General features: G+C 49.4%; 2 protein-coding genes and 1 long non-coding RNA gene across 6 annotated transcripts; 2 read left to right on the forward strand and 1 right to left on the reverse strand.

Moving 5' to 3' along the window:
• The first annotated feature begins 485 nt into the window (after window positions 1–485).
• Window positions 486–1,674, forward strand: LOC130191255 (uncharacterized). Of its 2 annotated transcripts, XR_008831146.1 has the most exons (3): window positions 486–618; window positions 1,045–1,226; window positions 1,446–1,674. It is a non-coding gene; the product is annotated as an uncharacterized LOC130191255 (long non-coding RNA). The 2 variants fall into 2 exon arrangements; XR_008831145.1 differs by lacking the exon at window positions 486–618 and having other exon boundaries at window positions 816–1,226.
• On the reverse strand, window positions 1,636–15,294 carry LOC130191252 (dnaJ homolog subfamily C member 16-like). Of its 3 annotated transcripts, XM_056410921.1 has the most exons (15): window positions 14,995–15,294; window positions 14,861–14,927; window positions 13,812–13,954; window positions 13,301–13,476; window positions 12,440–12,624; window positions 9,030–9,134; window positions 8,134–8,292; window positions 7,912–8,042; window positions 7,660–7,840; window positions 7,398–7,580; window positions 5,954–6,030; window positions 5,453–5,533; window positions 5,266–5,349; window positions 2,586–2,756; window positions 1,636–2,361 (listed from the first exon to the last, which is right to left on the reverse strand). In XM_056410921.1, the coding sequence occupies exons 1-15, from the start codon at window positions 15,153–15,155 to the stop codon at window positions 1,875–1,877; spliced, it is 2,391 nt and encodes a 796-aa protein (XP_056266896.1). In that variant the 5' UTR covers window positions 15,156–15,294; the 3' UTR covers window positions 1,636–1,874. The 3 variants fall into 3 exon arrangements, with proteins under 3 accessions (XP_056266896.1, XP_056266898.1, XP_056266897.1); XM_056410923.1 differs by lacking the exon at window positions 13,301–13,476 and having other exon boundaries at window positions 14,995–15,012; XM_056410922.1 differs by lacking the exons at window positions 5,266–5,349; window positions 5,453–5,533 and having other exon boundaries at window positions 14,995–15,292.
• Window positions 15,295–15,535: 241 nt separating this feature from the next.
• Window positions 15,536–23,626, forward strand: b3galt6 (UDP-Gal:betaGal beta 1,3-galactosyltransferase polypeptide 6). Its single transcript, XM_056410926.1, has 3 exons — window positions 15,536–17,039; window positions 17,245–22,408; window positions 22,976–23,626. Exon 2 carries the CDS (start codon window positions 17,258–17,260, stop codon window positions 18,254–18,256), a length of 999 nt encoding a protein of 332 aa, XP_056266901.1. The 5' UTR covers window positions 15,536–17,039; window positions 17,245–17,257; the 3' UTR covers window positions 18,257–22,408; window positions 22,976–23,626.
• The last annotated feature ends 2,597 nt before the right edge of the window (window positions 23,627–26,223 follow it).

Here is a 26,223-nt window from a genome sequence, read left to right on the forward strand (position 1 = left end):
TCCTGTATGACCACATGTTCTTATTGACTTCCTCCCGTTCATACGAGAGGTTCTGTCTCTTTAAGAGCTCCTCCTGTATGACCACATGTTCTTATTGACTTCCTCCCGTTCATACGAGAGGTACTGTCTCTTTAAGAGCTCCTCCTTCATGATCACATGTTCGTATTGACTTCCTCCGGTTCATACGAGAGGTATTGTCTCTTTAAGAGCTCCTCCTTCATGATCACATGTTCTTATTGACTTCCTCCCGTTCATACGAGAGGAACTGTCTCTTTAAGAGCTCCTCCTTCATGATCACATGTTCGTATTGACTTCCTCCCGTTCATACGAGAGGTACTGTCTCTTTAAGAGCTCCTCCTTCATGATCACATGTTCGTATTGACTTCCTCCCGTTCATACGAGAGGTACTGTCTCTTTAAGAGCTCCTCCTTCATGATCACATGTTCGTATTGACTTCCTCCCGTTCATACGAGAGGTACTGTCTCTTTAAGAGCTCCTCCTTCATGATCATATGTTCTTATTGACTTCCTCCCGTTCATACGAGAGGTACTGTCTCTTTAAGAGCTCCTTCTTCATGATCACATGTTCGTATTCACTTCCCTCCGGTTCATACGAGAGGTACTGTCTCTTTAAGAGCTCCTCCTTCATGATCACATGTTCGTATTGACTTCCTCCCGTTCATACGAGAGGTACTGTCTCTTTAAGAGCTCCTCCTTCATGATCACATGTTCGTATTGACTTCCTCCCGTTCATACGAGAGGTACTGTCTCTTTAAGAGCTCCTCCTTCATGATCATATGTTCTTATTGACTTCCTCCCGTTCATACGAGAGGTACTGTCTCTTTAAGAGCTCCTCCTGTATGACCACATGTTCTTATTGACTTCCTCCCGTTCATACGAGAGGTACTGTCTCTTTAAGAGCTCTTCCTGTATGACCACATGTTCTTATTGACTTCCTCCCGTTCATACGAGAGGTTCTGTCTCTTTAAGAGCTCCTTCTTCATGATCACATGTTCGTATTGACTTCCTCCGGTTCATACAAGAGGTACTGTCTCTTTAAGAGCTCCTCCTTCATGATCACGTTCTTATTGACTTCCCTCCGGTTCATACGAGAGGTACTGTCTCTTTAAGAGCTCCTCCTTCATGATCTTATTAACTTCCTCTAGTTTATGATTATATTTTCTTATTGACATATGTTCTTTTCTTGCCTTCCAGTTCATACGAGAGGTACTGTCTCTTTAAGAGCTTCCCATAGTTCATGATCATATGTTTTTATTTACATGACATGTTGTTGACTTGTTGGTCTTATTGACACGTTGGCGACGTGTGTTGTGATAGGTTGTTGACGTGTGTTGTTGACATGTGTTGTTATGTTATGTTGTTGACACGTGTTATGTGTTGTTGACGTGTTGTTATGTGTTGTTGTTGTTGACGTTGTTCCTCCAGTTCGGCTCAGGCTGCCTGGTCTACCTGTCGAAGCCCGACGGCTCCTTCCTGCAGCGGAGCGTCGCCGAGCTGCTGCCCGCCTCCTTCGGCCCGGAGGAGCTGAGCATGAAGAGAGTGTCGGGCTGAGCCTCGTGTTGTTGTTGTTGTTGCTGGATTAACAGATGTTTGGTTCAAGGAACACAGAACACGATGTCATCCACATTTTAATAAATAAAAGCTTCTAAAATGAGTTTCTTTTAATAATTTACAGTTAATGAGACACAAGGAGGAGGTACTGTGGGGGGGGCAGCGTATGAGACATCATGCGTTGTGGAGCTTCAGTCTGAGGGGAGGAGTTACTCAGGCCTGAGGGGAGGAGTTACCGTGACTCCTCCTTCATTTAAAGTAAAGACGTGAACATCTGGAGCTTCTCCAGGTTTATGTAACGCTTCAATGGTGTGAAGGAGTCCAGGAGGAGGAGGAGGAGGCCTCCCCCAGGGGGGGCCACGCCGGGACCTGCAGCCGGGGCAGGGTGCCCTCCATGAGCCGCTCCATCCACAGTCCCAGGCGGTCCAGCTTGTGGTGGACCTCGATGCTGGTGGCCCGGCCCCTCTTGGGCCCCGGCCCGTCCTCCCGGGACCGGGACCGCGAGTGGGAGCTGGACCGGGACCGGGACCGGGACTTCCTCCTGTCGCCGGGGCCCGAGGCCTCGGGGCGGTCGGGGTCCTCGCCCGTGAAGACGGGCCTGAAGAGGCAGAAGTACTTCCTGTGGCCGTTGAGGGCCAAGACGTGGCCCGCGTAGTCGGGAGGCTCCTCCCCCTCCTCCTCGTCCCATTGGCCCTCGCTCGGCAGCGCGTCATTGGTCGAGCGGAGGAGCGACGGCATCCAGTGGGGGTGCTTATCCCCGTTGAGGAAGGAGAAGTGGAGGGTCTGAGTCCTGCAGGGGCCACAGCATGTAAACAACCAGAGAGAGGATATAAACAACAACAACACATGCTGAGACCAATGTAAACACAACAACAGAAAGAGACCAATGTAAACACAACAACAACAACACATGCTGAGACCAATGTAAACACAACAACAACAGAAAGAGACCAATGTAAACACAACAACAACAACAGAAAGAGACCAATGTAAACACAACAACCCCCCGCTCACCCGGAGAAGGAGAACACCTCCTTGGCGTACTTGCGCAGCAGGGCGCTCTTGGCGGCGGCGCTCAGCAGCAGCACCACGTTGACGTGTCCGGGCCGCAGCTTCACCAGGTTGCTGACGTAGGTCACGTCCGTGAGCTCCGTCACCTCCACAAAGTCCTTCTTAGGAGCACGGCTGGACCAATGGGAGCGCGGGAACAGAGTTACACCTCCAGGTAGAGCTGCTCTATGTAACTGTCTCTACACCACCTGGAGGTGCTGCTCTATGTAACTGTCTCTACACCACCTGGAGGTGCTGCTCTATGTAAGCGTCTCTACACCACCTGGAGGAGCTGCTCTATGTAACTGTCTCTACACCACCTGGAGGTGCTGCTCTATGTAAGCGTCTCTACACCACCTGGAGGAGCTGCTCTATGTAACTGTCTCTACACCACCTGGAGGTGCTGCTCTATGTAAGTGTCTCTACACCACCTGGAGGTGCTGCTCTATGTAACTGTCTCTACACCACCTGGAGGTGCTGCTCTATGTAGCGTCTCACACCACCTGGAGGTGCTGCTCTATGTAAGCGTCTCTACACCACCTGGAGGTGCTGCTCTATGTAAGCGTCTCTACACCACCTGGAGGTGCTGCTCTATGTAAGCGTCTCTACACCACCTGGAGGAGCTGCTCTATGTAACTGTCTCTACACCACCTGGAGGTGCTGCTCTATGTAAGCGTCTCTACACCACCTGGAGGAGCTGCTCTATGTAACTGTCTCTACACCACCTGGAGGTGCTGCTCTATGTAAGTGTCTCTACACCACCTGGAGGTGCTGCTCTATGTAACTGTCTCTACACCACCTGGAGGTGCTGCTCTATGTAAGCGTCTCTACACCACCTGGAGGTGCTGCTCTATGTAAGCGTCTCTACACCACCTGGAGGTGCTGCTCTATGTAAGCGTCTCTACACCACCTGGAGGTGCTGCTCTATGTAAGCGTCTCTACACCACCTGGAGGTGCTGCTCTATGTAAGCGTCTCTACACCACCTGGAGGTGCTGCTCTATGTAACTGTCTCTACACCACCTGGAGGTGCTGCTCTATGTAACTGTCTCTACACCACCTGGAGGTGCTGCTCTATGTAACTGTCTCTACACCACCTGGAGGTGCTGCTCTATGTAAGCGTCTCTACACCACCTGGAGGTGCTGCTCTATGTAACTGTCTCTACACCACCTGGAGGTGCTGCTCTATGTAAGCGTCTCTACACCACCTGGAGGAGCTGCTCTATGTAACTGTCTCTACACCACCTGGAGGTGCTGCTCTATGTAAGCGTCTCTACACCACCTGGAGGTGCTGCTCTATGTAACTGTCTCTACACCACCTGGAGGTGCTGCTCTATGTAACTGTCTCTACACCACCTGGAGGTGCTGCTCTATGTAAGCGTCTCTACACCACCTGGAGGAGCTGCTCTATGTAGCTGTCTCTACACCACCTGGAGGTGCTGCTCTATGTAACTGTCTCTACACCACCTGGAGGTGCTGCTCTATGTAAGCGTCTCTACACCACCTGGAGGAGCTGCTCTATGTAACTGTCTCTACACCACCTGGAGGTGCTGCTCTATGTAACTGTCTCTACACCACCTGGAGGTGCTGCTCTATGTAACTGTCTCTACACCACCTGGAGGTGCTGCTCTATGTAACTGTCTCTACACCACCTGGAGGTGCTGCTCTATGTAAGCGTCTCTACACCACCTGGAGGTGCTGCTCTATGTAACTGTCTCTACACCACCTGGAGGTGCTGCTCTATGTAACTGTCTCTACACCACCTGGAGGTGCTGCTCTATGTAACTGTCTCTACACCACCTGGAGGTGCTGCTCTATGTAACTGTCTCTACACCACCTGGAGGTGCTGCTCTATGTAACTGTCTCTACACCACCTGGAGGTGCTGCTCTATGTAACTGTCTCTACACCACCTGGAGGTGCTGCTCTATGTAACTGTCTCTACACCACCTGGAGGTGCTGCTCTATGTAACTGTCTCTACACCACCTGGAGGTGCTGCTCTATGTAAGCGTCTCTACACCACCTGGAGGTGCTGCTCTATGTAACTGTCTCTACACCACCTGGAGGTGCTGCTCTATGTAACTGTCTCTACACCACCTGGAGGTGCTGCTCTATGTACGCGTCTCTACACCACCTGGAGGTGCTGCTCTATGTAACTGTCTCTACACCACCTGGAGGTGCTGCTCTATGTAAGCGTCTCTACACCACCTGGAGGTGCTGCTCTATGTAAGCGTCTCTACACCACCTGGAGGTGCTGCTCTATGTAAGCGTCTCTACACCACCTGGAGGAGCTGCTCTATGTAGCGTCTCACACCACCTGGAGGTGCTGCTCTATGTAAGCGTCTCCACACCACCTGGAGGTGCTGCTCTATGTAAGCGTGTCTCCACCACCTGGAGGTGCTGCTCTATGTAGCGTCTCTACACCACCTGGAGGTGCTGCTCATGTGGCGTCTCTACACCACCTGGAGGTGCTGCTCTATGTAAGCGTCTCTACACCACCTGGAGGTGCTGCTCTATGTAAGCGTCTCTACACCACCTGGAGGTGCTGCTCTATGTAAGCGTCTCTACACCACCTGGAGGTGCTGCTCTATGTAAGCGTCTCTACACCACCTGGAGGTGCTGCTCTATGTAAGTGTCTCTACACCACCTGGAGGTGCTGGCCCTGCCGGCATCCTCCTCCGTCGGCGGCTCCTTGGGCCTGGCGGCTCGTGGCTTGCTCTCCCCCGGCTCGCTGCAGAGGAAGCATCAGAGGGAGACCTCCGTCAGACCTCCGTCAGGACCCACATCGTGTCACGATGGGGTCATTGCATCATAAAAAGGGGGCGGAGCCTCACCTGAAGGCCTGAATGATGACTGTGCCAAAAAGAATGAAGAGAGCCGAAAAGATCAGCGACAGGATGGGCATCATCTCCCTCCTGGAGAGACACGAGAGCTAAGACCACGACCTGCAGGACCTCCAGGACCGCTCACACTCACGACAGCAGCCCACCAGGCTGTGATGTCATCATGCTGTGATGACGTCATCATGCACCCCATCAGGCTGTGATGACGTCACCATCAGGCTGTGATGATGTCACCACCATCAGGCTGTGATGATGTCACCATCAGGCTGTGATGACGTCACCATCAGGCTGTGATGATGTCACCACCATCAGGCTGTGATGATGTCACCATCAGGCTGTGATGATGTCACCATCAGGCTGTGATGATGTCACCATCAGGCTGTGATGATGTCACCATCAGGCTCTGATGTCACCACCATCAGGCTGTGATGATGTCACCATCAGGCTGTGGCGTCATCAGGCTGTGATGACGTCATCATGCAGAAGTCTTACCAGTTGGAGTAGAGGAGGTCGTCGTACATCTGGACGATGTAATCATGAGCAGCATTCACCCACTGGAGCAGGAACATCTGGAGAGACACACATGAGGGGAGGTGTGTGTGTCTGTCTCTGTGTGTGTGTGTCTCTGTGTGTGTGTGTCTGTGTGTGTCTCTCTGTGTGTGTGTCTGTGTGTGTCTCTCTGTGTGTCTCTGTGTGTGTGTGTCTGTGTGTGTCTCTCTGTGTGTGTGTGTGTGTCTCTGTGTGTGTGTGTGTCTCTGTGTGTGTGTGTCTCTGTGTGTGTGTGTCTCTGTGTGTGTGTGTCTCTGTGTGTGTGTCTCTGTGTGTGTGTCTCTGTGTGTGTGTCTCTGTGTGTGTGTGTCTCTGTGTGTGTCTGTGTGTGTCTCTGTGTGTGTGTGTCTCTGTGTGTGTGTGTCTCTGTGTGTGTGTGTCTCTGTGTGTCTCTGTGTGTGTGTGTCTCTGTGTGTATGTGTCTCTGTGTGTGTCTGTGTGTGTGTGTCTCTGTGTGTCTGTGTGTGTCTGTGTGTGTGTCTCTGTGTGTCTCTGTGTGTGTCTCTGTGTCTCTGTGTGTGTGTCTCTGTGTCTCTGTCTCTGTGTGTGTCTGTGTGTGTGTGTCTCTGTGTGTGTCTGTGTGTGTCTCTGTGTGTGTGTGTCTCTGTGTGTCTCTGTGTGTGTGTCTCTGTGTGTGTCTCTGTGTGTCTCTGTGTGTCTCTGTGTGTGTCTGTGTGTGTCTGTGTGTCTCTGTGTGTCTGTGTGTCTCTGTGTGTCTCTGTGTGTGTGTCTGTGTGTGTCTCTGTGTGTCTCTGTGTGTGTCTCTGTGTGTGTGTCTGTGTGTCTGTGTGTGTGTGTCTCTGTGTGTGTGTGTGTGTGTCTGTGTGTGTGTCTCTGTGTGTGTGTGTGTGTGTCTCTGTGTGTGTGTGTGTGTGTGTGTGTGTGTGTCTCTGTGTGTGTGTGTGTGTGTCTCTGTGTGTGTGTGTCTCTGTGTGTGTGTCTCTGTGTGTGTGTCTCTGTGTGTGTGTCTCTGTGTGTGTGTCTCTGTGTGTGTCTCTGTGTGTGTGTCTCTGTGTGTGTGTGTCTCTGTGTGTGTCTCTGTGTGTGTGTCTCTGTGTGTGTGTGTCTCTGTGTCTGTGTGTGTCTCTGTGTGTGTGTCTCTGTGTGTGTGTGTGTCTCTGTGTGTGTGTCTCTGTGTGTGTGTGTGTGTGTGTGTGTGTGTGTCTCTGTGTGTGTGTCTCTGTGTGTGTGTGTGTCTCTGTGTGTGTCTCTGTGTGTGTCTCTGTGTGTGTGTCTCTGTGTGTGTGTCTCTGTGTGTGTCTCTGTGTGTGTGTCTCTGTGTGTGTGTGTGTGTCTGTGTGTGTCTCTGTGTGTGTGTGTCTCTGTGTGTGTGTGTCTCTCTGTGTGTGTGTGTGTGTCTCTGTGTGTGTCTCTGTGTGTGTCTCACGGGAGCCCTCTCGTTGTTGAGCTCGGGCAGCGTGGCGTCTGAGCTCAGGTACGTCGGGTCCTTCTGCAGCAGCTCCAGCTGCTCGTGGAGGCGGGACTTATCCTCCTCGCTGCCGTTCCAGCCGCCGCTCACCGGGCGGTACATGACCTTCCCGGCGTGGCTCCGCCTCTCCAGGATCACCACCTGTCAGTGGAGGCAGAGGGCTCAGAGTGCGCTCGCATCGGGGCTCTGACCCGGATCGGGTCCGGGTGGCGGTCCTGACCTGGGGGGGCGGCGCCGCCTGGCCGCCTGGCAGCAGCGCCTGGCAGAGCGGCTGCTGCTGCCGCTGGAAGACGTAGGCGAAGCGCAGCACGTCCTTCCTGCTCGCCGCCGCGAAGTCCAGGAAGGCCCCGTTGCCCGGGGCGAAGGCCGGATCGTCCCCCGTGATCAGCAGCACGCAGTACCTGCAGCGGGAGGTCAAAGGTCACACCGGAGCCTCCCGCGGGGGCCGGCGTGACGACGGGAGCGGTCGTACTTCCTGCGCCGGTGGAACTGCTTCACCGGACACAGCTCGTCAAACAGCTGCTGGTTCACCAGCCGAGGAACACGCAGGAACTTGTTGTTGGACACAAACTCGTCCATGATCTGCCTCTTCATCCCCCGGGCCTGAGGAAGAGGAGCGGGGACAAACTGACCGGCACGACCACAGGAAGTGAGCCGGGACGCGACCACAGGAAGTGAGCCGCTAGACACCCACCTGGATGGCGTCCGCGGGCTGCAGCGGCGCCTCCTTGAACAGCAGCATGCTCGGGGCGTACGAGTCGACGTTGAAGCGCCGCAGCAGCGCTGCGTTGTGGGCGTCGCCCTGGTCCACGTAGCCGAAGCGCACGTAGTCCCTGAAGGAGAACGCCGTCAGCTGGAGGCAGAGAAACGGCAGGAGGGCTGTGATTGGTTGAGCTGCTGTCAACACATTTAGTGACATTAGGTCATCAAAACATAATATAATATATATATTATATATATATGATATATATAATATATATACTTTTGATGAAGAATAATTCTGTGTAACAAAACAGGAAATATTGATTCATTTCTAAAAATATAAATGAGGAAAAGATGATCGATCACATGGTGTAATGACTGCTGTGTGTGTGTGTCTGTGTGTGTGTGTCTGTGTGTGTGTGTCTCTGTGTGTGTGTGTGTCTCTGTGTGTGTATGTGTGTGTGTCTCTGTGTGTGTGTGTGTCTGTGTGTGTCTCTGTGTGTGTGTCTGTGTGTGTCTCTGTGTGTGTGTCTCTGTGTTTCTCTGTGTCTCTGTGTGTGTCACTGTTTGTGTGTCTCTGTGTGTCTCTGTGTGTGTGTCTGTGTGTGTCTCTGTGTGTGTGTCTATGTGTGTGTCTCTGTGTGTCTGTGTCTCTGTGTGTGTGTGTCTCTGTGTGTGTGTCTGTGTGTGTCTCTGTGTGTGTGTTTCTCTGTGTGTGTGTGTGTGTCTCTGTGTGTCACTGTGTGTGTGTCTCTGTGTGTGTGTCTATGTGTGTGTGTGTCTCTGTGTGTCTCTGTGTGTGTGTGTCTGTGTGTGTGTGTCTGTGTGTGTCTCTGTGTGTGTGTGTCTCTGTGTGTGTGTGTGTCTCTGTGTGTGTGTGTGTCTCACCTTGTACAGCAGAGGAGCACTGTTCTCCTGGTCAAACAGGAGAACAGTCGGTTTGTTTTCTTCTCTCCAGCCGTTCAGGAACGTCTCGTAGTTGTTCTCTGAGATCTGAGAAGAAAAGAAATGAATTACATCATAGTCATGAACTCTATGAAATATATATATATATATATATACACATACAGGACTGTCTCAGAAAATTAGAATATTGTGATGAAGTTCTTTATTTTCCGTAATGCAATTAAAAAAACAAAAATGTCATGCATTCTGGATTCATTACAAATCAACTGAAATATTGCAAGCCTTTTATTCTGATTTATTGCTGATTATGGCTTACAGCTTAAGAAAACTCAAATATCCTATCTTTAAATATTAGAATATCATGAAAAAGTATACTAGTAGGGTATTAAACAAATCACTTGAATTGTCTAATTAACTCGAAACACCTGCAAGGGTTTCCTGAGCCTTGACAAACACTCAGCTGTTATAAATCTTTTTTTTTACTTGGTCTGAGGAAATATTAAAATTTTATGAGATAGGATTTTAGAGTTTTCTTAAGCTGTAAGCCATAATCAGCAATATTAAAAGAATAAAAGGCTTGCAATATTTCAGTTGATTTGTAATGAATCCAGAATGCATGACATTTTTGTTTTTTTAATTGCATTACAGAAAATAAAGAACTTTATCACAATATTCTAATTTTCTGAGACAGTCCTGTATACATATATATATACACATATAGCTCAGTGGGGTAAGAGGGTCGTCCTGCAACCGCAAGGTTGAGGGTTCGATCCCCGCTCTCCCCATTAGTTGCAAGTCGAAGTGTCCTTGAGCAAGGCACTGAACCCCCAGTTGCTTCCCGGGCGCTTCACCGCAGCCCACTGCTCCTTAATAACTAAGGATGGGTTAAATGCAGAGAACTAATTTCCCCTTGGGGATTAATAAAAGTGTATATTCTATATGTATGTATATGTGTATATATATATATGTGTATATATATAATATATATACACACATACAGGACTGTCTCAGAAAATTAGAATATTGTGATAAAGTTCTTTATTTTCTGTAATGCAATTAAAAAAACAAAAATGTCATGCATTCTGGATTCATTACAAATCAACTGAAATATTGCAAGCCTTTTATTCTTTTAATATTGCTGATTATGGCTTACAGCTTAAGAAAACTCTAAAATCCTATCTCATAAAATTTTAATATTTCCTCAGACCAAGTAAAAAAAAAGATTTATAACAGCTGAGTGTTTGTCAAGGCTCAGGAAACCCTTGCAGGTGTTTCGAGTTAATTAGACAATTCAAGTGATTTGTTTAATACCCTACTAGTATACTTTTTCATGATATTCTAATATTTAGAGATAGGATATTTGAGTTTTCTTAAGCTGTAAGCCATAATCAGCAATATTAAAAGAATAAAAGGCTTGCAATATTTCAGTTGATTTGTAATGAATCCAGAATGCATGACATTTTTGTTTATTTAATTGCATTACAGAAAATAAAGAACTTCATCACAATATTCTAATTTTCTGAGACAGTCCTGTATATATACACTACCGTTCAAAAGTTTGGGATCACCCAGACAATTTCGTGTGTTCCATGAAAAATCACACTTTTATTTATCAAATGAATATAAAATATAGTCAAGACATTGACAAGGTTAGAAATATTAATTTTGTTCTACAAACTCCAAGCTCAAAGGAAGGCCAGTTGTATAGCTTATATCACCAGCATAACTGTTTTCAGCTGTGCTGACATAATTGCACGGGTTTTCTAATCATCCATTAGTCTTCTAAGGCGATGATCAAACACAATGTACCATCAGAACACTGGAGTGATCGTTGATGGAAATGGGCCTCTATACACCTATGGAGATATTTCATTAGAAACCAGACGTTTCCACCTAGAATAGTCATTTACCACATTAACAATGTAGAGAGTGTATTTCTGATTGATTTAATGTTATCTTCATTGAAAAAACAGTGCTTTTCTTTGAAAAATAAGGACATTTCTAAGTGATCCCAAACTTTTGAACGGTAGTGTATATGTAAATATATATACACACATATATATATATAATAGGGCTGTGAAACGATTACAATTTTTAATCGGGTTAATCACAGGTTTTTGGGGATTAATCATGATTAATCACATATTACCGATATTCTCGGTATATTTTGTGAGAACATAGAGATTTATGACAAAAGACGGATATATACATTTATACATTCTTCTATACAATGGTGCTGCAACTCAGCAGTTATTTAGCAGTTTTCTTCCATATGGAACATTAATACATCTTCATCCTAAACAGAATGTTTAACCCTCCTGTTGCCTTTCGGGTCAATTTGACCCCATTCAATGTTTAATGTCGGTGTTCTTTGGGGTCAATTCGACCCCAGGCTGTTTTTCACTGTGTCAAACATATAAGAAATATCAACTTTTTTATATATTTAAAGGGCTATTTAGGTAGTCAACAAACAAACATAAAGTACCTCACACTTAAACTTGGGAAGCAATATTAATTCTAATAATTTTCTGGAGGTTTTAATTGCTGGGGTCAAATTGACCCCGAGGGTAAAATATGTTAGTAAATGTAAAGGTAACAGGAGGGTTAAACAGAGCATGTTTCTCTTGTTTGTCAACCATTAACTCCACCATGATACATCTAAAGGCCTCTAGTCTTCCTCTAGCAGCTGCTGAGGCAAACTGACTGTGTGGGTTTTCTTCATGAACTGGGCCGTGATGAAAGGGACGGCGGGGACACCGCTGCAAAGCTGAAACCTCACCGGCCCGCCGGACACGGACAGGTGGACAGATTGACAAGTGACTTTTGTTTTGCTCGGTCCCGATGCGCGCGCACGGAGCTCTGTGGCACGCCAGACGGCGATCGATAAGTGTTAACGCAACGCGAAGAGACAGAAATGACATGCTGCTGTGGAGATACGATCAACAACAGACGTTTAGTTTAATAAAAGAACAAAGACGTGCTCTAGAGAACATGTCAGGGGGCGGGCCAATCTCTTTAATGTCATTGATCTACCGACACTACGCCGCGATCGACTGGCAGGTCGCGATCGACGTGTTGAGACCCTGATCTACAGGAAGTAAAAGTCGTAACAAGGTTTCCGGAGGTGAACCTGCGGAAGGATCATTACCGATGAACAGACCGTCTGCATGAGAGCGGACAGAGTTCAGATTGAAGTGGTGTATTGGAAGCTCATTTTGCAAGTGACTTTTTTTTCGTCCCGACGACCAACAACAGACGGATTGGAAGCTCATTCTGCGCATGCGTTAAATGCGTAAAAAAACTAGTTAAACCTGAAATTGGATTAACTGAGTTAACGCGTTATTTTTCACAGCACTAATATATAAGTATGTGTATAAATATGTGTGTCTCACCTTCTCCACCAGCCGGGGGGGCAGCAGGTCCTCGATGAACTGCCTCAGGTGCTCTCGGACCACGGCCTGGTGGAAGAAGGTCACGCGGCCGTTCACCAGCCCGATGATGGAGGGGGCGCGGTGGGCGCCCAGCTGGTGGGCCAGGCGCCGCTCGTAGCCCAGGTCCACGATGCCGATGCCAACGCCTGAGGTCACAGACAGTAACAGACCGGTACTGGACCCGCAGGTACCACAGACCTGCACTCACTTCTCATGGAGCAGGAGAACAACAACACCGGTGAAGCCTACTTTAAAGTGAGTCATCAGAACCAATGGACTCGTAACAGACGCTCTCATCCGGTCCTCGTGTCAGAACTCCTCTGACCCGGGGCTTCCTCTGCAGAGGGCTCAGTGCATCTCTCTGGATGCGAGGGGCTGTGGGTATGAAGCCTGCAGCCGCAGGAAATACTTCCAATACTTATGCAGATTAAACTCATCGATCCCTCTGGGTCAGAACCATCTGGTTCTGTTAATAAATGCTTAAAGACATTTAAATGTTTTCCCTAAAGGAGATTTTAAACTTTCATTTCCATTAGTCTCCTAACTGGACTCCACTGGTTCTGACTGGTACGTGGACGGTTCTCCAGGGAAAGCGCGATGCGGACCGAGGCCTCGTCTCCAGGGTTGCTCGACACTCTTCCTCTCCAGAGAGAGGTCTTCCTCCTCCGGGAACAACAACAACAACAACCGAAGCCCGATGAATAATGAAGGCTGCGCCTCCTTAAAGAACCTCCTCACGTGGAGATGATTTCTCCTCGTGGCCGAACATCCCCCGGTGATGCCTTCAGGGACACCGACTGGGTCCCGGGGCTCCAGACTTACCCAGAGGCTCCAGCTGCAGTACCGTCTCCTTCCACACGGGCTCGATGTGGATGCAGGCGAAGCACCACTCGGAGGTCACCTTGAGCAGGTACGGCCGCCGGTGGCTGTCGGGCAGCACGTCGCTGTTGAAGGCCGCGTGCTGCAGGAGGTACTTACTGTCGGCAAAGTCCCGGGACCTGGGGGGGAACCAGAGCTGGTAGAGGGCCTCCGGACATGGACCTCCACATGGGGGGTTCTGTTGCTCTCCTGCTCTCCCTCAGGTGTGTCTGGAGCTCTTTCTCAGGTGTCAGAGGACATGAGGGTCAACGGTCAGATGATGTGGGATCAGAGGTCGTGGTATGTGTACAGCCTGTAACTCTGCTCAGGTTTTCAGTCACAAAGGAACAAAACTACATTTGAGAAGCGAGCGTGTCAAAGTAATCGGTGATCCACCAGCAGAACTTTTCACAACACGACCAAAGTCCACCAATGAGCGGCGGAGTCGTCGTGTGGTGGAGGCGTGGCCTCTTACCTGGGGAAGTGGAAGAACGACTCGTCAAAGTAAAAGCTGTTGTGGAAACCACGGGACCCCTGCTGGCTCGGGCCCAGAGGCTGGTTCTCCTCCAGCTGGCCGAAGCGGTCAAAGTTAGAGCGCCGCTCCTCATTGGACAGAATCTGTGAGCGGGAAAGATCCCAGTTAATGTCATGTGACCTGTAGTAAGACTTATTAATGTCATGTGACCTGTAGTAAGACTTATTAATGTCATGTGACCTGTAGTAAGACTTATTAATGTCATGTGACCTGTAGTAAGACTTATTAATGTCATGTGACCTGCAGTAAGACTTATTAATGTCATGTGACCTGCAATAAGACTTATTAATGTCATGTGACCTGTAATAAGACTTATTAATGTCATGTGACCTGTAGTAAGACTTATTAATGTCATGTGACCTGTAGTAAGACTTATTAATGTCATGTGACCTGTAGTAAGACTTATTAATGTCATGTGACCTGTAGTTAGACTTATTAATGTCATGTGACCTGTAGTTAGACTTATTAATGTCATGTGACCTGTAGTAAGACTTATTAATGTCATGTGACCTGTAATAAGACTTATTAATGTCATGTGACCTGTAGTTAGACTTATTAATGTCATGTGACCTGTAGTAAGACTTATTAATGTCATGTGACCTGTAGTAAGACTTATTAATGTCATGTGACCTGCAATAAGACTTATTAATGTCATGTGACCTGTAGTTAGACTTATTAATGTCATGTGACCTGTAGTAAGACTTATTAATGTCATGTGACCTGTAGTTAGACTTATTAATGTCATGTGACCTGTAGTAAGACTTATTAATGTCATGTGACCTGTAGTAAGACTTATTAATGTCATGTGACCTGTAGTAAGACTTATTAATGTCATGTGACCTGTAGTAAGACTTATTAATGTCATGTGACCTGTAGTAAGCAGTCAATCATCCCCAATAAGTGAAACGTGCTGCTGACGTCGTAACTGGCCCGGCTGTGAGCCGTCACGTGCTGTGAGCCGTCACGTGGTGTGAGGGAGCTCCACCCACCTCGTAGGACTTGGACACCTTGATGAACATGTCCTCAGCCTTCGGGTCCTTGTTCTTGTCCGGGTGCCTAGAGGAGCGGGACAGCGTCACTACCGGCTCGTGCACGAGGTGCTCGTGCACTCAGCGGGACTCACCACTCCTTGGCCAGGGTCTTGTACGCGCGCTTCACTTCCGCCTGGCTCGCGCTGCGGCCGACGCCCAGGACCCGGTAGGGGTCATACTCCGCTGCCGCCGCCTGCGCGCTCACAGCCAGCAGGAAGATGGCGAGCCGGAGGGGACAGTTCCCGCGCGGCATCGCGACGGGCTGCGCTCGTGCAGCGCGGGGATGACGTCACGCGGCCCTTCTGTTCCGGTCTAGAGACTCGAGCGGAGGTCTCCCGTGCTGCGGCCCGTCGTCTGCTGCGATGTGAGGTTAGACACCGGCGACATACTGCCGTGCTACGACGACGCCATTCTTCCCCTGCGCGTCATGACCGCAATGGAACAGCAACTTCCCGTTTGAGTTTTTCAAAATAAAACCACCATTCAGATTCAACTTTATTGTCAGTGCGGAGTACGAGTACTAAACACAAACATGCAGCTGTAACATCTAACCAAAAGTACAAAGAAGCAGTGAAAGCGAAGTGCAGTGTGCTAGATAAATAACACTATGAATAACAGGTAAACCATAAACAAATAAAATAACAGTACGAGTAGTAGAACTATATATACAGTATAAAGAGTGGATATGAAATGCAGGGGAGATACAATATATATATATATTCATATATACACATATATATATATATGCTACATAGGCTCATCATTCAATGTAATTGTTTGCCAAACATGTACAAGTTTCAGTTATTTTGTAATTCTTAAAGGGTTAACTATATACATTGTGTATATGTGTGTGGTTATATATATACAGGCACGTGCACAGACATTTTGGGGGGCAGGTGCTCAAACCCAAAAAAAGGGCTCCCAATGGCAAAAATAAATTCTGCCAGAGTTGAAGCGTCAGCATCAAGACACTGATGATGCAATACATCCTCCACCTGCGTTTCCTCTGGCAGCATCAGACCGCTAGCTTACATGTTCTTTATGAATAAAGATGAATTATTATATAGCAACAACAGTACAAGCGTTCTGATTGGCTAATGGGCGTCATGCCAGCCACTATCGCTCTCCTCGCTGGTCTGATACGGATCCGTATCGCCCTCTGACCTCATTTTCAAAATGAGCGATATTGATAGACATCAACAGCCAAGAGCAGTGGTCCTCAAACTAAGGCCCGCGCGCCGGATACGGCCGCCTCCACACTGGGCCCGGCCCTCTGAACAAGAGAGGCCTTGGGATTCTTTTTTCAGTTGCCGCGGAGCATGTCAGGGCGAAATTCTCACAAGAACTCAGATAAATGCCCCGTCGGATATTAAAACACATTTGGGGGGACTTGACGACAGAGAGAGAAACTTTTATTCTTAAATACTGAAGAATGAAAAAAATGTGTCTCCAGCAGAAAGGGCCCTTTACTCATCCAGGGCAAAAGGGGAGGAGCTTGAGCACCACTAGGGCTCTACCTGTGCACGTGCCTGCATATATATATATATATATATATTGATGTTTCATGTCACAAAGGCTTTTTTTATTTTGAAGGAAAGTAATGAAACTTCCGGTCTCTCCAACGCAAGACACTGGAGATAACGCGCATGCGCCAATCAGCAGCTGTCCACAAACTGCAAACCCTTCGTTTTCATTATCCTTCATTAATAAATATTATATATTATATATATATATAAATACTCATCTCATATTTAAATAATAAACTATTTTCACAGCTCGATTATGCTCGATCTTTTCTATATAACGATAAGTGTAATACCGTTTTTTAAATATCTAATTGTGATGTCATAACAGTTATTGGCCATATTAGTACATGTCCTCTTGTGTAGGTTATATGGTCTAATAATAATAAGTATCATTCAGCAATATAGAGAGAGCAACATACAAGTCGTCGTGTTTATTTATTTTAATTCACTTCCGGTTCCGCTTCGCCCTTTCCGCTCAGAACTGGGTTTCCACGAGCGGCTGGAGGATGACCGCAGGGACACCTGGCTGCGCAAGCTAACCTGCGTGACCCCTCCACCTCACGTGCTGCCACGCGCCACCGCCCCGGGACCGGAACCGCGCACGTGCTCAGGTAACGCGCTCACCCCTCCGCTGCGGCGCGTGACGTCGCTTCAGCCAGCTCGCCATCTTTGTCCGGTGCTGGTTTGTTGACGTCTGCAGACATGGAGCCCCGCCGCGCTCCTCCGGTCCCGGTGCAGGAGCAGCTCGTGTTCTGAGAGCGGGAGCTCCCGCGTCCATGACGTCACGATAACGTCCCTTTCTCCGGTGTTCCTCAGCCCGACTCGCACCATGAACCTGCACCGGTCGGTGTGCCGCCACAAGACGGCCCTGGCCATCGGCACCGTGAGCAGCTTCGCCGTGGTTCTGGTGTTCTTGGCTAAATGCACCTCGGAAACCCAGAAGCAAGGCCAGCGGGCCGCCCCGGGCCTCGCGCCCCGCCCGGAGCAGCAGGACCCCCCGACCCCGGCCAAGGCCTTGGCGGCCTTCCTGGTGGTCCTCATCACCACCGGGCCCAAGTACACGGAGCGCAGGAGCATCATCCGCAGCACCTGGCTGGCCCAGCGGGACGCCGACGTGCTGGCCCTGTTCGTGGTGGGGACCCAGGGGCTGTCCGCCGAGGACCGGCAGAACCTGGACACGGAGCAGGGCCGGCACCGGGACCTGCTCCTCCTGCCCGAGCTGCGGGACTCCTACGAGAACCTGACCCTCAAGCTGCTGCACATGTACTCCTGGCTGGACCGCAGCGTGGACTTCCAGTTCGTCCTGAAGGCGGACGACGACACGTTCGCCCGCCTGGACCTCCTGAAGGAGGAGCTGCGGGGGAGGGGCCCGGCCCGGCTGTACTGGGGCTTCTTCTCGGGGCGCGGCCGCGTGAAGACGGCCGGCAAGTGGCGCGAGAGCTCCTGGGAGCTGTGCGACTACTACCTGCCCTACGCCCTGGGCGGCGGCTACGTGCTGTCGGCCGACCTGGTGCGCTACGTGCGCCTGAACGCCGCCTACTTCAAGACGTGGCAGAGCGAGGACGTGTCGCTGGGCGCCTGGCTGGCGCCGGTGGACGTGCGGCGGACGCACGACCCGCGCTTCGACACGGAGTACAAGTCCCGCGGCTGCAGCAACAAATACCTGGTGACGCACAAGCAGAGCCTGGAGGACATGCTGGAGAAGCAGCAGACGCTGCGGCGCCACGGCCGGCTGTGCCGAGAGGAGCTGCGGCTGCGGCTGTCCTACGTGTACGACTGGAGCGTGCCGCCATCGCAGTGCTGCCAGAGGAAGGACGGCATCCCCTGAGGACCGGCCCGCCGGCGGCCTCCGGGTCGCCGCCGGCGGCCTCCGGTCCGGTTAAAGTTCTGTCCCTCCTCTTCATGTCTGCTTCTTATTTATCTCCGTGTTCAATATGAAAGAGTTTAAGACTCTTTAGAGACGTTCATTTAGAATAGTTTGACGTGTTTTTGTACGATCAGCTCAGTTTAACATGTTCATCTCTCCTGGTGTCAGGAGGTGAGGAGAAGGAGGAGGAGGTGAGGAGGTCGGGAGGAGGAGGAGGTGAGGAGGAGGAGGTCGGGAGGAGGAGGAGGAGGTCAGGAGGAGGTGAGGAGGAGGAGGAGGAGGTCGGGAGGAGGAGGAGGTGAGGAGGAGGTCGGGAGGAGGTGAGGAGGAGGAGGAGGAGGTCGGGAGGTCAAACTCACGTTGCTCCTCTTTCTCAAGTGCACTCTGACTCTGACGTCTGCTCCCACTTCAAAGAGTCCTCCTCTCCCCACGTCCTCTCCTCCTCCTCCTCTCCCCACATCCTCCTCCTCCTCCTCTCTTCCTCTCCCCATGTCCTCTCCTCCTCCTCTCCCCACATCCTCTCATCCTCCTCCTCTCCTCCTCCTCTCTTCCTCTCCCCACATCCTCTCCTCCTCCTCTCCCCACGTCCTCTCCTCCTCTCCTCTCCTCCTCCTCTCTTCCTCTCCCCACGTCCTCTCCTCCTCCTCTCCCCACATCCTCCTCCTCTCCTCCTCCTCTCTTCCTCTCCCCACGTCCTCTCCTCCTCCTCTCCCCACATCCTCCTCCTCTCCTCCTCCTCTCTTCCTCTCCCCACGTCCTCTCCTCCTCCTCCACCCACATCCTCCTCCTCTCCTCCTCCTCTCCTCCTCTCCCCACGTCCTCTCCTCCTCCTCTCCCCACGTCCTCTCCTCCTCCTCCTCTCTTCCTCTCCCCACATCCTCTCCTCCTCCTCTCCCCACGTCCTCTCCTCCTCCTCTCCCCACGTCCTCTCCTCCTCCTCCTCTCTTCCTCTCCCCACGTCCTCTCCTCCTCCTCCTCTCCCCACGTCCTCTCCTCTCTTCCTCTCCCCACGTCCTCTCCTCCTCCTCTCCCCACATCCTCTCCTCCTCCTCCTCTCCCCACATTCTCCTCCTCTCCTCCTCCTCTCTTCCTCTCCCCATGTCCTCTCCTCCTCCTCTCCCCACATCCTCTCATCCTCCTCCTCTCCCCACATCCTCCTCCTCTCCTCCTCCTCTCTTCCTCTCCCCACGTCCTCTCCTCCTCCTCTCCCCACGTCCTCTCCTCCTCTCCCCCATCCTCCTCCTCCTCTCTTCCTCTCCCCACATTCTCCTCCTCCTCTCTTCCTCTCCCCACGTCCTCTCCTCCTCCTCTCCCCACATCCTCCTCTCCTCCTCTCCCCACGTCCTCTCCTCCTCCTCTCCCCACGTCCTCTCCTCCTCTCCCCCATCCTCCTCCTCCCCTCTGCTTGTGGAGACATGTTTATGGGATGTGTGTTCAGGTTATTGTACAGCATCCCACCTGACATGATGTCTCCCCGTTTTGGGTGAATCAATTTAAATATTATGTTATTTGTTGTTATTTATTGTGCGGCCGCTGTTGATCCGGAGCATCGAGTTGTTTGGAACGGTTTGGTTGCAGATTGAGAATCTGCACGTTTCACTTTAAAAGAGAGATGTAGTTTTAACGGCGCTGACCCGGTGCCATCGAGGCGGTTCTGACCCGTGCAGCGTGACCGGGTCAGAACCGCCTCGATGGCGCCGGGTCAGCGGTCCCAGAGGCTCGGCGCTCGTGTTTGGTGTGAATTAGACTCCTGATGAGTAGGGATGGGTATCGTTTGGGTTTTTTCCGATACCGGTGCTAAACCGGTACTTTTAAAACGATACCGATGCCTAAATGGTGCCTGAACCGATAATTTTTTTTTTTTAAACGCACATTGAGGACATTAAAAACCTCTTCGGCCATATTCCCTGTAGAAGCCGTTATCATGGAGCACGACAACAACGGATATCAGACCGTTAACATACACAATGTTCTCCATTATATGAGGTGATATGTGTTGTCATGTGCAGACCTTATAGGGTTAACCTGTCACTGTGTTGATGGGCAAAGAGAACAACCAATCACAGGGACTGAAGATGACACGTGACACATACAGTTTTGCTTCTGACAGCGAGAGTTCCACTGAAACAAAGTGACGCCCCACGGTCTTTATTCCTCCGTCATTATATTCCCGGTAACACCGGGTATACAGCCGGGACCGCTGGACACCAACACACCTGCTAGCAGACTGTCACGCTCGTAGCTAGCGCTAGCTACGAGCTAGCTTAAACATGGTTATAATGGATAATTTATTATTTCTTGGGCTACTTTTATGAATGCAAGACTTGCAGTCAACGTTACGGTACTAATCTGAGTTCAGGCTGCTCGTCATAATCGGTCTCCCCGTGTTCAGGGGGACCGGTGACGGCCTCCCCGTCGCGTCCAGCCTGACGCTGGTGTGCTCGACACGGGCTCACTAGCAGGGTTGCCAGGTCTGTGTGACAAAACCAGCCCAATGGCCAATCAAAACCAGCCCAAACCAGCCCAATGGCCAATAAAACAAGCCCAAAAAACAAGCCCAATATCAGAACTCAAAATATGCCTGTGCCAAACCATATACACTGCTTTTAAAGTCCAACAACATTGCTATCATTTCCAAATGTATTGTAATATCTACAAAGTAACAACAAATGGTTAGTATGCCAGCATTAAAAGCAGTTTCCCCTCAACAGTTATTTCACCTAGGTCCTAAAATGGCCTTGTGTAATTAGATACAGTATATTATCATAAATAAAACATAGCTCTGTGAAGGTGTAGACCAATTCACTGACGGACAAACTAACCTGTTGCTTTGTCTTGAGGCTTTCTCTTCCCTTTTCTCTCTTCCTCCCTGCCTGGACAACATGAATGTACTGTTTTTACTTCATATGCATTTACTGTAGTTAATGCAATACCTTATTTCAACTGAAACACCTTATGTTGCTTCACTATATTTGTTATCATATACTTATAGTTCAAACAATGTACGCACTCGACAACTGGAGAACGGAGCAGCATTTCGAATGTGTTTCCCCGTTTTGCTGTGGTTTTGGAGATCACTGTGGTGCGCACGAATCTCGGTTTTGCAGTACCGACAAAAAGCTTTGGTATCATCCCCAGCCACACGTTCTATCCATTCTTTAATTCCGTTTTCACTTTCCCATTCTTTCGTATATTTCTTCCCGTATTTAGCCCACTTACCGGGTGGCATGTTTCTCCAGTGTAGCTACACTAACTACCAGACCAGAGTTGGGATCGAGCGGGTCGCAGGAGACTGAGCGCGGCGAGAGCTTTAGGTGCGTGTGTGTATGTGGGCGTGTCCCATGTCCATGTGTGTACGTGCTGATCTGGAGTCAGTTTGGTAGGATTTGGGTAGAAATAAATTATTTCATTTAAAATATGGATTTTTATTTAAAGATATTCATGTAATTTGCATGCAAAATAGGTCTACCCGAACCAGCGGACAAGAAATTCAACCCGCGGCAACACTTCAAAAGTAGCCCAATTCCGCGGGAAAACCGCGGACCTGGCAACACTGCTCACTAGTCACACACGGCCAGGGTTGCCAGGTCTGTGACAAAACCAGCCCAAAAACCAGCCCAATATCAGAACTCAAAATATGCCCGTGCCAAACAATATACACTGCTTTTAAAGTCCATGTCCAGTACCGCTGCTAACCATGTGGGTGTCCTAAGCATAACTCCTTCATGATGGGGGGGGGGGCGCAAATGACTTTTTTTCGTCAGGCGCGGCACCGGAGCTCTGCAGTGCGCGAGACGGAGCTCGGAGTCGTGTTAACGCGACACTAGAGACAGAGGCTGTGTCTACTACCGCACACTTGAGCACTTGGAGCTGACTTTCAGTGTTCGAAGTGCGCCACTGACAAATCCAGCAGAATTCAGAGCACTGAAAGTACCCGGATGGCGCTCTGCAAACGGGCAGAACATGTAAAACGATGGACACTACTCGCCCTAAGCGGCCGCCATCTTGGCGACGTACCGGAAGAGGAGGAGCCCTTTCGCCAGCTCTTCATTTTATTTCTAAAACAATGGCGGACAGCACAAGCGGTAGACCACGAAGCTACAGACCGTAAATGTAAGTATCAGCGGTTATTACACATTGTACTGGTATTACAATGTACTACTAACATGCCATTCTCAGATTAGTGAGCATACCTAGGTAGCATGAGATGCCATTGGATCTGCATGGCAGTTATGATAAGCTAGCTGGCTAATCCACCACCCGGCCAGTCCGACGAAGGTGCACTTTTATCGGACACTTTCCGCTTGACGAGCGGGGGCAGGTCGGCTCCAGGCGCTTCTCCAGCGGCAAGTCCGACGACAGATAGCTGTCAGTCATCGGACAGTGTTAAACAACGGCTGTTCTGTTAACCAATCGAAATAGCAATTTTAATAATGGATTAACAATGGATATGCTCAGTTTAATAACGAGTTAACATGACACCGCGAGCGTTTGCACACACGCCGCCCGATAATTAATACCGTTACGATAGCTATCTAAGCTTGTCCTTCTAGAAATAATTGTAGCTTTCAATCATCGTTGTGTGTTGTTTTTTTAATGTTGTGTATGTATTAATTTAAATGTAATGGTGGTCTGGGACAGAGCACTGAATGGCTATCCTCTTTCTGTTTCCTGCCCCAGAGACGTTTCCTGGAGGTGCTGCTGGTCCTCTGCTGCCCTCCCGACATCTGGCTCCAATGACCTCTGGCACCTCACATCCACCTCCAGGGCCTTTAAGAAGATGGACCGCCATCGCGTCTTCAGTATCCCGAAGGACCTCTCCACAACACACCTTTGACAGGCAGCAGTTGTAGCTTGGAGGTGGACAGGCTGCCTGAAGGGGGTCATGAGGCAGATGGGTTGGGACAGGCAGGGGAGCCACCATCCCCAAGGATACAGTATCCTGGTGGAGGATGACTGCTCATAGAAGATGGGGCTGTTATTCAGGACCCTGGCATCATGCACTGAGCCCGGGGCCTGTCGAAGGCCCTGGCCACCACCCGATAGGAGGTGGCGCTGGCAAGCCAACAAATAAAAACTAGACGGGAGATCTCGGGGCCCCAACCGTGGTCAGTCAGTGCCCAGCACAGCCATGAGGGCGTTGAATGACTCGGTGAGCCTGAAGTCCACCCTCATGTCACTGTGGCCATCACAACACAACGCCAGCAGTGGCATTGCAGCATTGATACGGCAGCGCCGCCTGGGACTGGGTGGCTGCTGTAGAGTGTGGGGAGGGGAAGGGAAGATTATATTAATATGTAAGTCATTTTATCAATAAAATGTTGTCATTGAGGTTTTGTAGTCTTTTATTGCGTTTTCTGATTTATATTAGAATTGATGCATGTTTGTAACAACAAATTAATATGCCTGTGTTCAATTGCTCATTGATTCCTGTATCAGGGTGAACTTCACTACAACAGAGATGTGTATAAAAGTACAGTCAGTCAAAGTAGGCCTTTTACTGTGTGAATTCAAGCAGATGATGCCTATCATTTCAGTGGATAATTCTTAAAACTAATTGGAATCTAGGGACAAACATGTACAGATTTGTCATGTTTTATTTCCATATGGTGTGTATGTGGATTGCAAAGAAGAAGGCTACTTCTGACAAAGATAATTGAGAATTTAGCATACCTAGCGAGGAGAATTTAATTGCAACTACTACATGAAGCTATGCTGTGAAGGTAAGGCAAAATCACAATTAAACTTACATATACCATCTCGACTTCAGCCAGAAGGCGGAGGCTCCTGCCGCGATTGTGGAGGTATCGCAGTTTCCACATGGGGTGGAGAAAGGTAAACAAGGCAACAAGAGGGCAAGAAGTGCTTCATTTGGTCAGTTTAAGGGTTAGGGTATCGCAAGCAGATTTGCATACGTCACTCCCGGCTTAATTTCGCGGGTGCCGTGAACAGATTTGCGTCCGTCACTTCCGCCAAGTGGTTAACGTAAGTGTTCCATTTGAGACAGCACTTCATCAGCGACGCAGTGCACTGCAATGCAGTGCACTGAATTGCAGTGCACTGCATTGCAGTGTACTTCGTTAAGTGCGCGGTAGTAGACACAGCCATAATGACATGCTGCTGGAGAGACACCAACAACAGACGGATTGGAAGCTCATTCTGCGCATGCGTTAAATGCGTTAAAAAACAACTAATTAATCCTGTAATTTAATCATAACGCGTTATTTTTCACAGCACTAATATATATATATATATGGTTCTTTGAAATAAGTTTTTTTGAGAAATCATAGGTTAGGGCACTTATAAGCTAGATAGCTTTAGCCTCGACCTTTTCGGTCAACCACTTTCTTCTTTTGTTGAATTCTGATTGTTGTATATTTTGCTGATCGAAATAAACTAAACTAAACTAAGGGGTTAAAAGGGCCCCATTTGTGAATCCCACAGAACCAAACCCACCCCGGGATGGGGTGTAGGAGTAATCACAAGAGGTGATTCTCGCCAAACCGCCCCACCCCGTTGGGGAGGTCGGCGATTCATAATCAGACTCGCCTATGAATCGCTCCTCCCGTGTAGGCGATTCTGAACCGCCTATCGCCCACCGCTCCTGTGAGATTCACAAATCCCTGCTGCTTTGCTGGAAATCACTTCTACTTACAGACTCTGGTTCGGGGCTCCGTGACGTCACTAGCACCAAAGCGCTTAGATGTCACGTGACAATGTTTCCATGGTGACGGACAAGGTCGCGGAGATCGAAGGCACTGCGCGGATGTGTCGGCGTGTACGTGCTGATCTGGAGTCAGTTTGGTAGGATTTGGGTTTAAATAAATTATTTCATTTAGAATATGGATTTTTATTTAAAGATATTCATGTAATTTGCATGCAAAATAGGTCTACCCGAACCAGCGGACAAAAAATTCAACCCGCGGCAACACTTCAAAAGTAGCCCAATTCCGCGGGAAAACCGCGGACCTGGCAACACTGCACACGGCGCAGCCTCCGCTGTCAAAGTTAAATGATAGGCTATCGTAACCTGCTGACAGGGCGGAGTCACCAGAGAAGTTCACAACAATAGTTTTTTTCAATTTTAATCGGCTCAGGCACCGGAAAGAAGCACCGAAATGTGCGTTGCGTTTCGGTCCGGGTAATACCGGTTGTATTGGAACCGGTGCCATATTGGCACCGGGTTTCGGTACCCAACCCTACTGATGAGACGCTCCTCCTCCTCCGGGTCGGTGCCGGTCCACACGCTCAGCCTCCCGCGGGTTTTATACAACAATAAATGTTTTCTGGTCTCTTCTGTTCTTGTGGATTCATTTGTTGGAGTAAATGTCAAATGAATACAAGTTGTTCTCTACAAAGAAAACCATCAACACTCTGACGTCACCTCTGAGCTCCACACCTGGAGGCTTCAGTTTTAAAGTCATTATTACAGAGAGAACGGCAGCGGCCCACCTGGACTCCACGAGGAACACCTGATCAGGTTCAGGCTCCTCCACGTGAACACACGCGGAGCGTTATTCTTCTACTGTGAGACGTGAACACCTGTGATGAGACTGATTTAAAGAATTACACACCAACATGTTCAGCTCTCAGAGACGACACACACACACACACCTCCATACATGAGCATGCATACACACACACCTTAAAATATAGACGGAATACAATATATATTAAAAAACCAAGGTATGAAAGAGTTAACATGAAGTGCTATAGCTATGCGAACACGTGATTAGGGTAAAGGAAAGGAAGCCCAGTCAGACTTGATTGATCTGTTCTGGTCGATATATCGATGAGAACATGTTGCACATAAAGTAGTATTTAGTTATTCACGCGTGGTTCCCAGAGGACGGCTCGGCTCGGCTCGGCTCGGCTCGGCTCCGACGGGCCTCACGCTTCGACGCCGTCACGTGGGCCAGTGACGTCAG

This window comes from Pseudoliparis swirei, unplaced genomic scaffold (assembly GCF_029220125.1).
Source record: "Pseudoliparis swirei isolate HS2019 ecotype Mariana Trench unplaced genomic scaffold, NWPU_hadal_v1 hadal_30, whole genome shotgun sequence".
Lineage (NCBI taxonomy): Eukaryota > Metazoa > Chordata > Actinopteri > Perciformes > Liparidae > Pseudoliparis > Pseudoliparis swirei.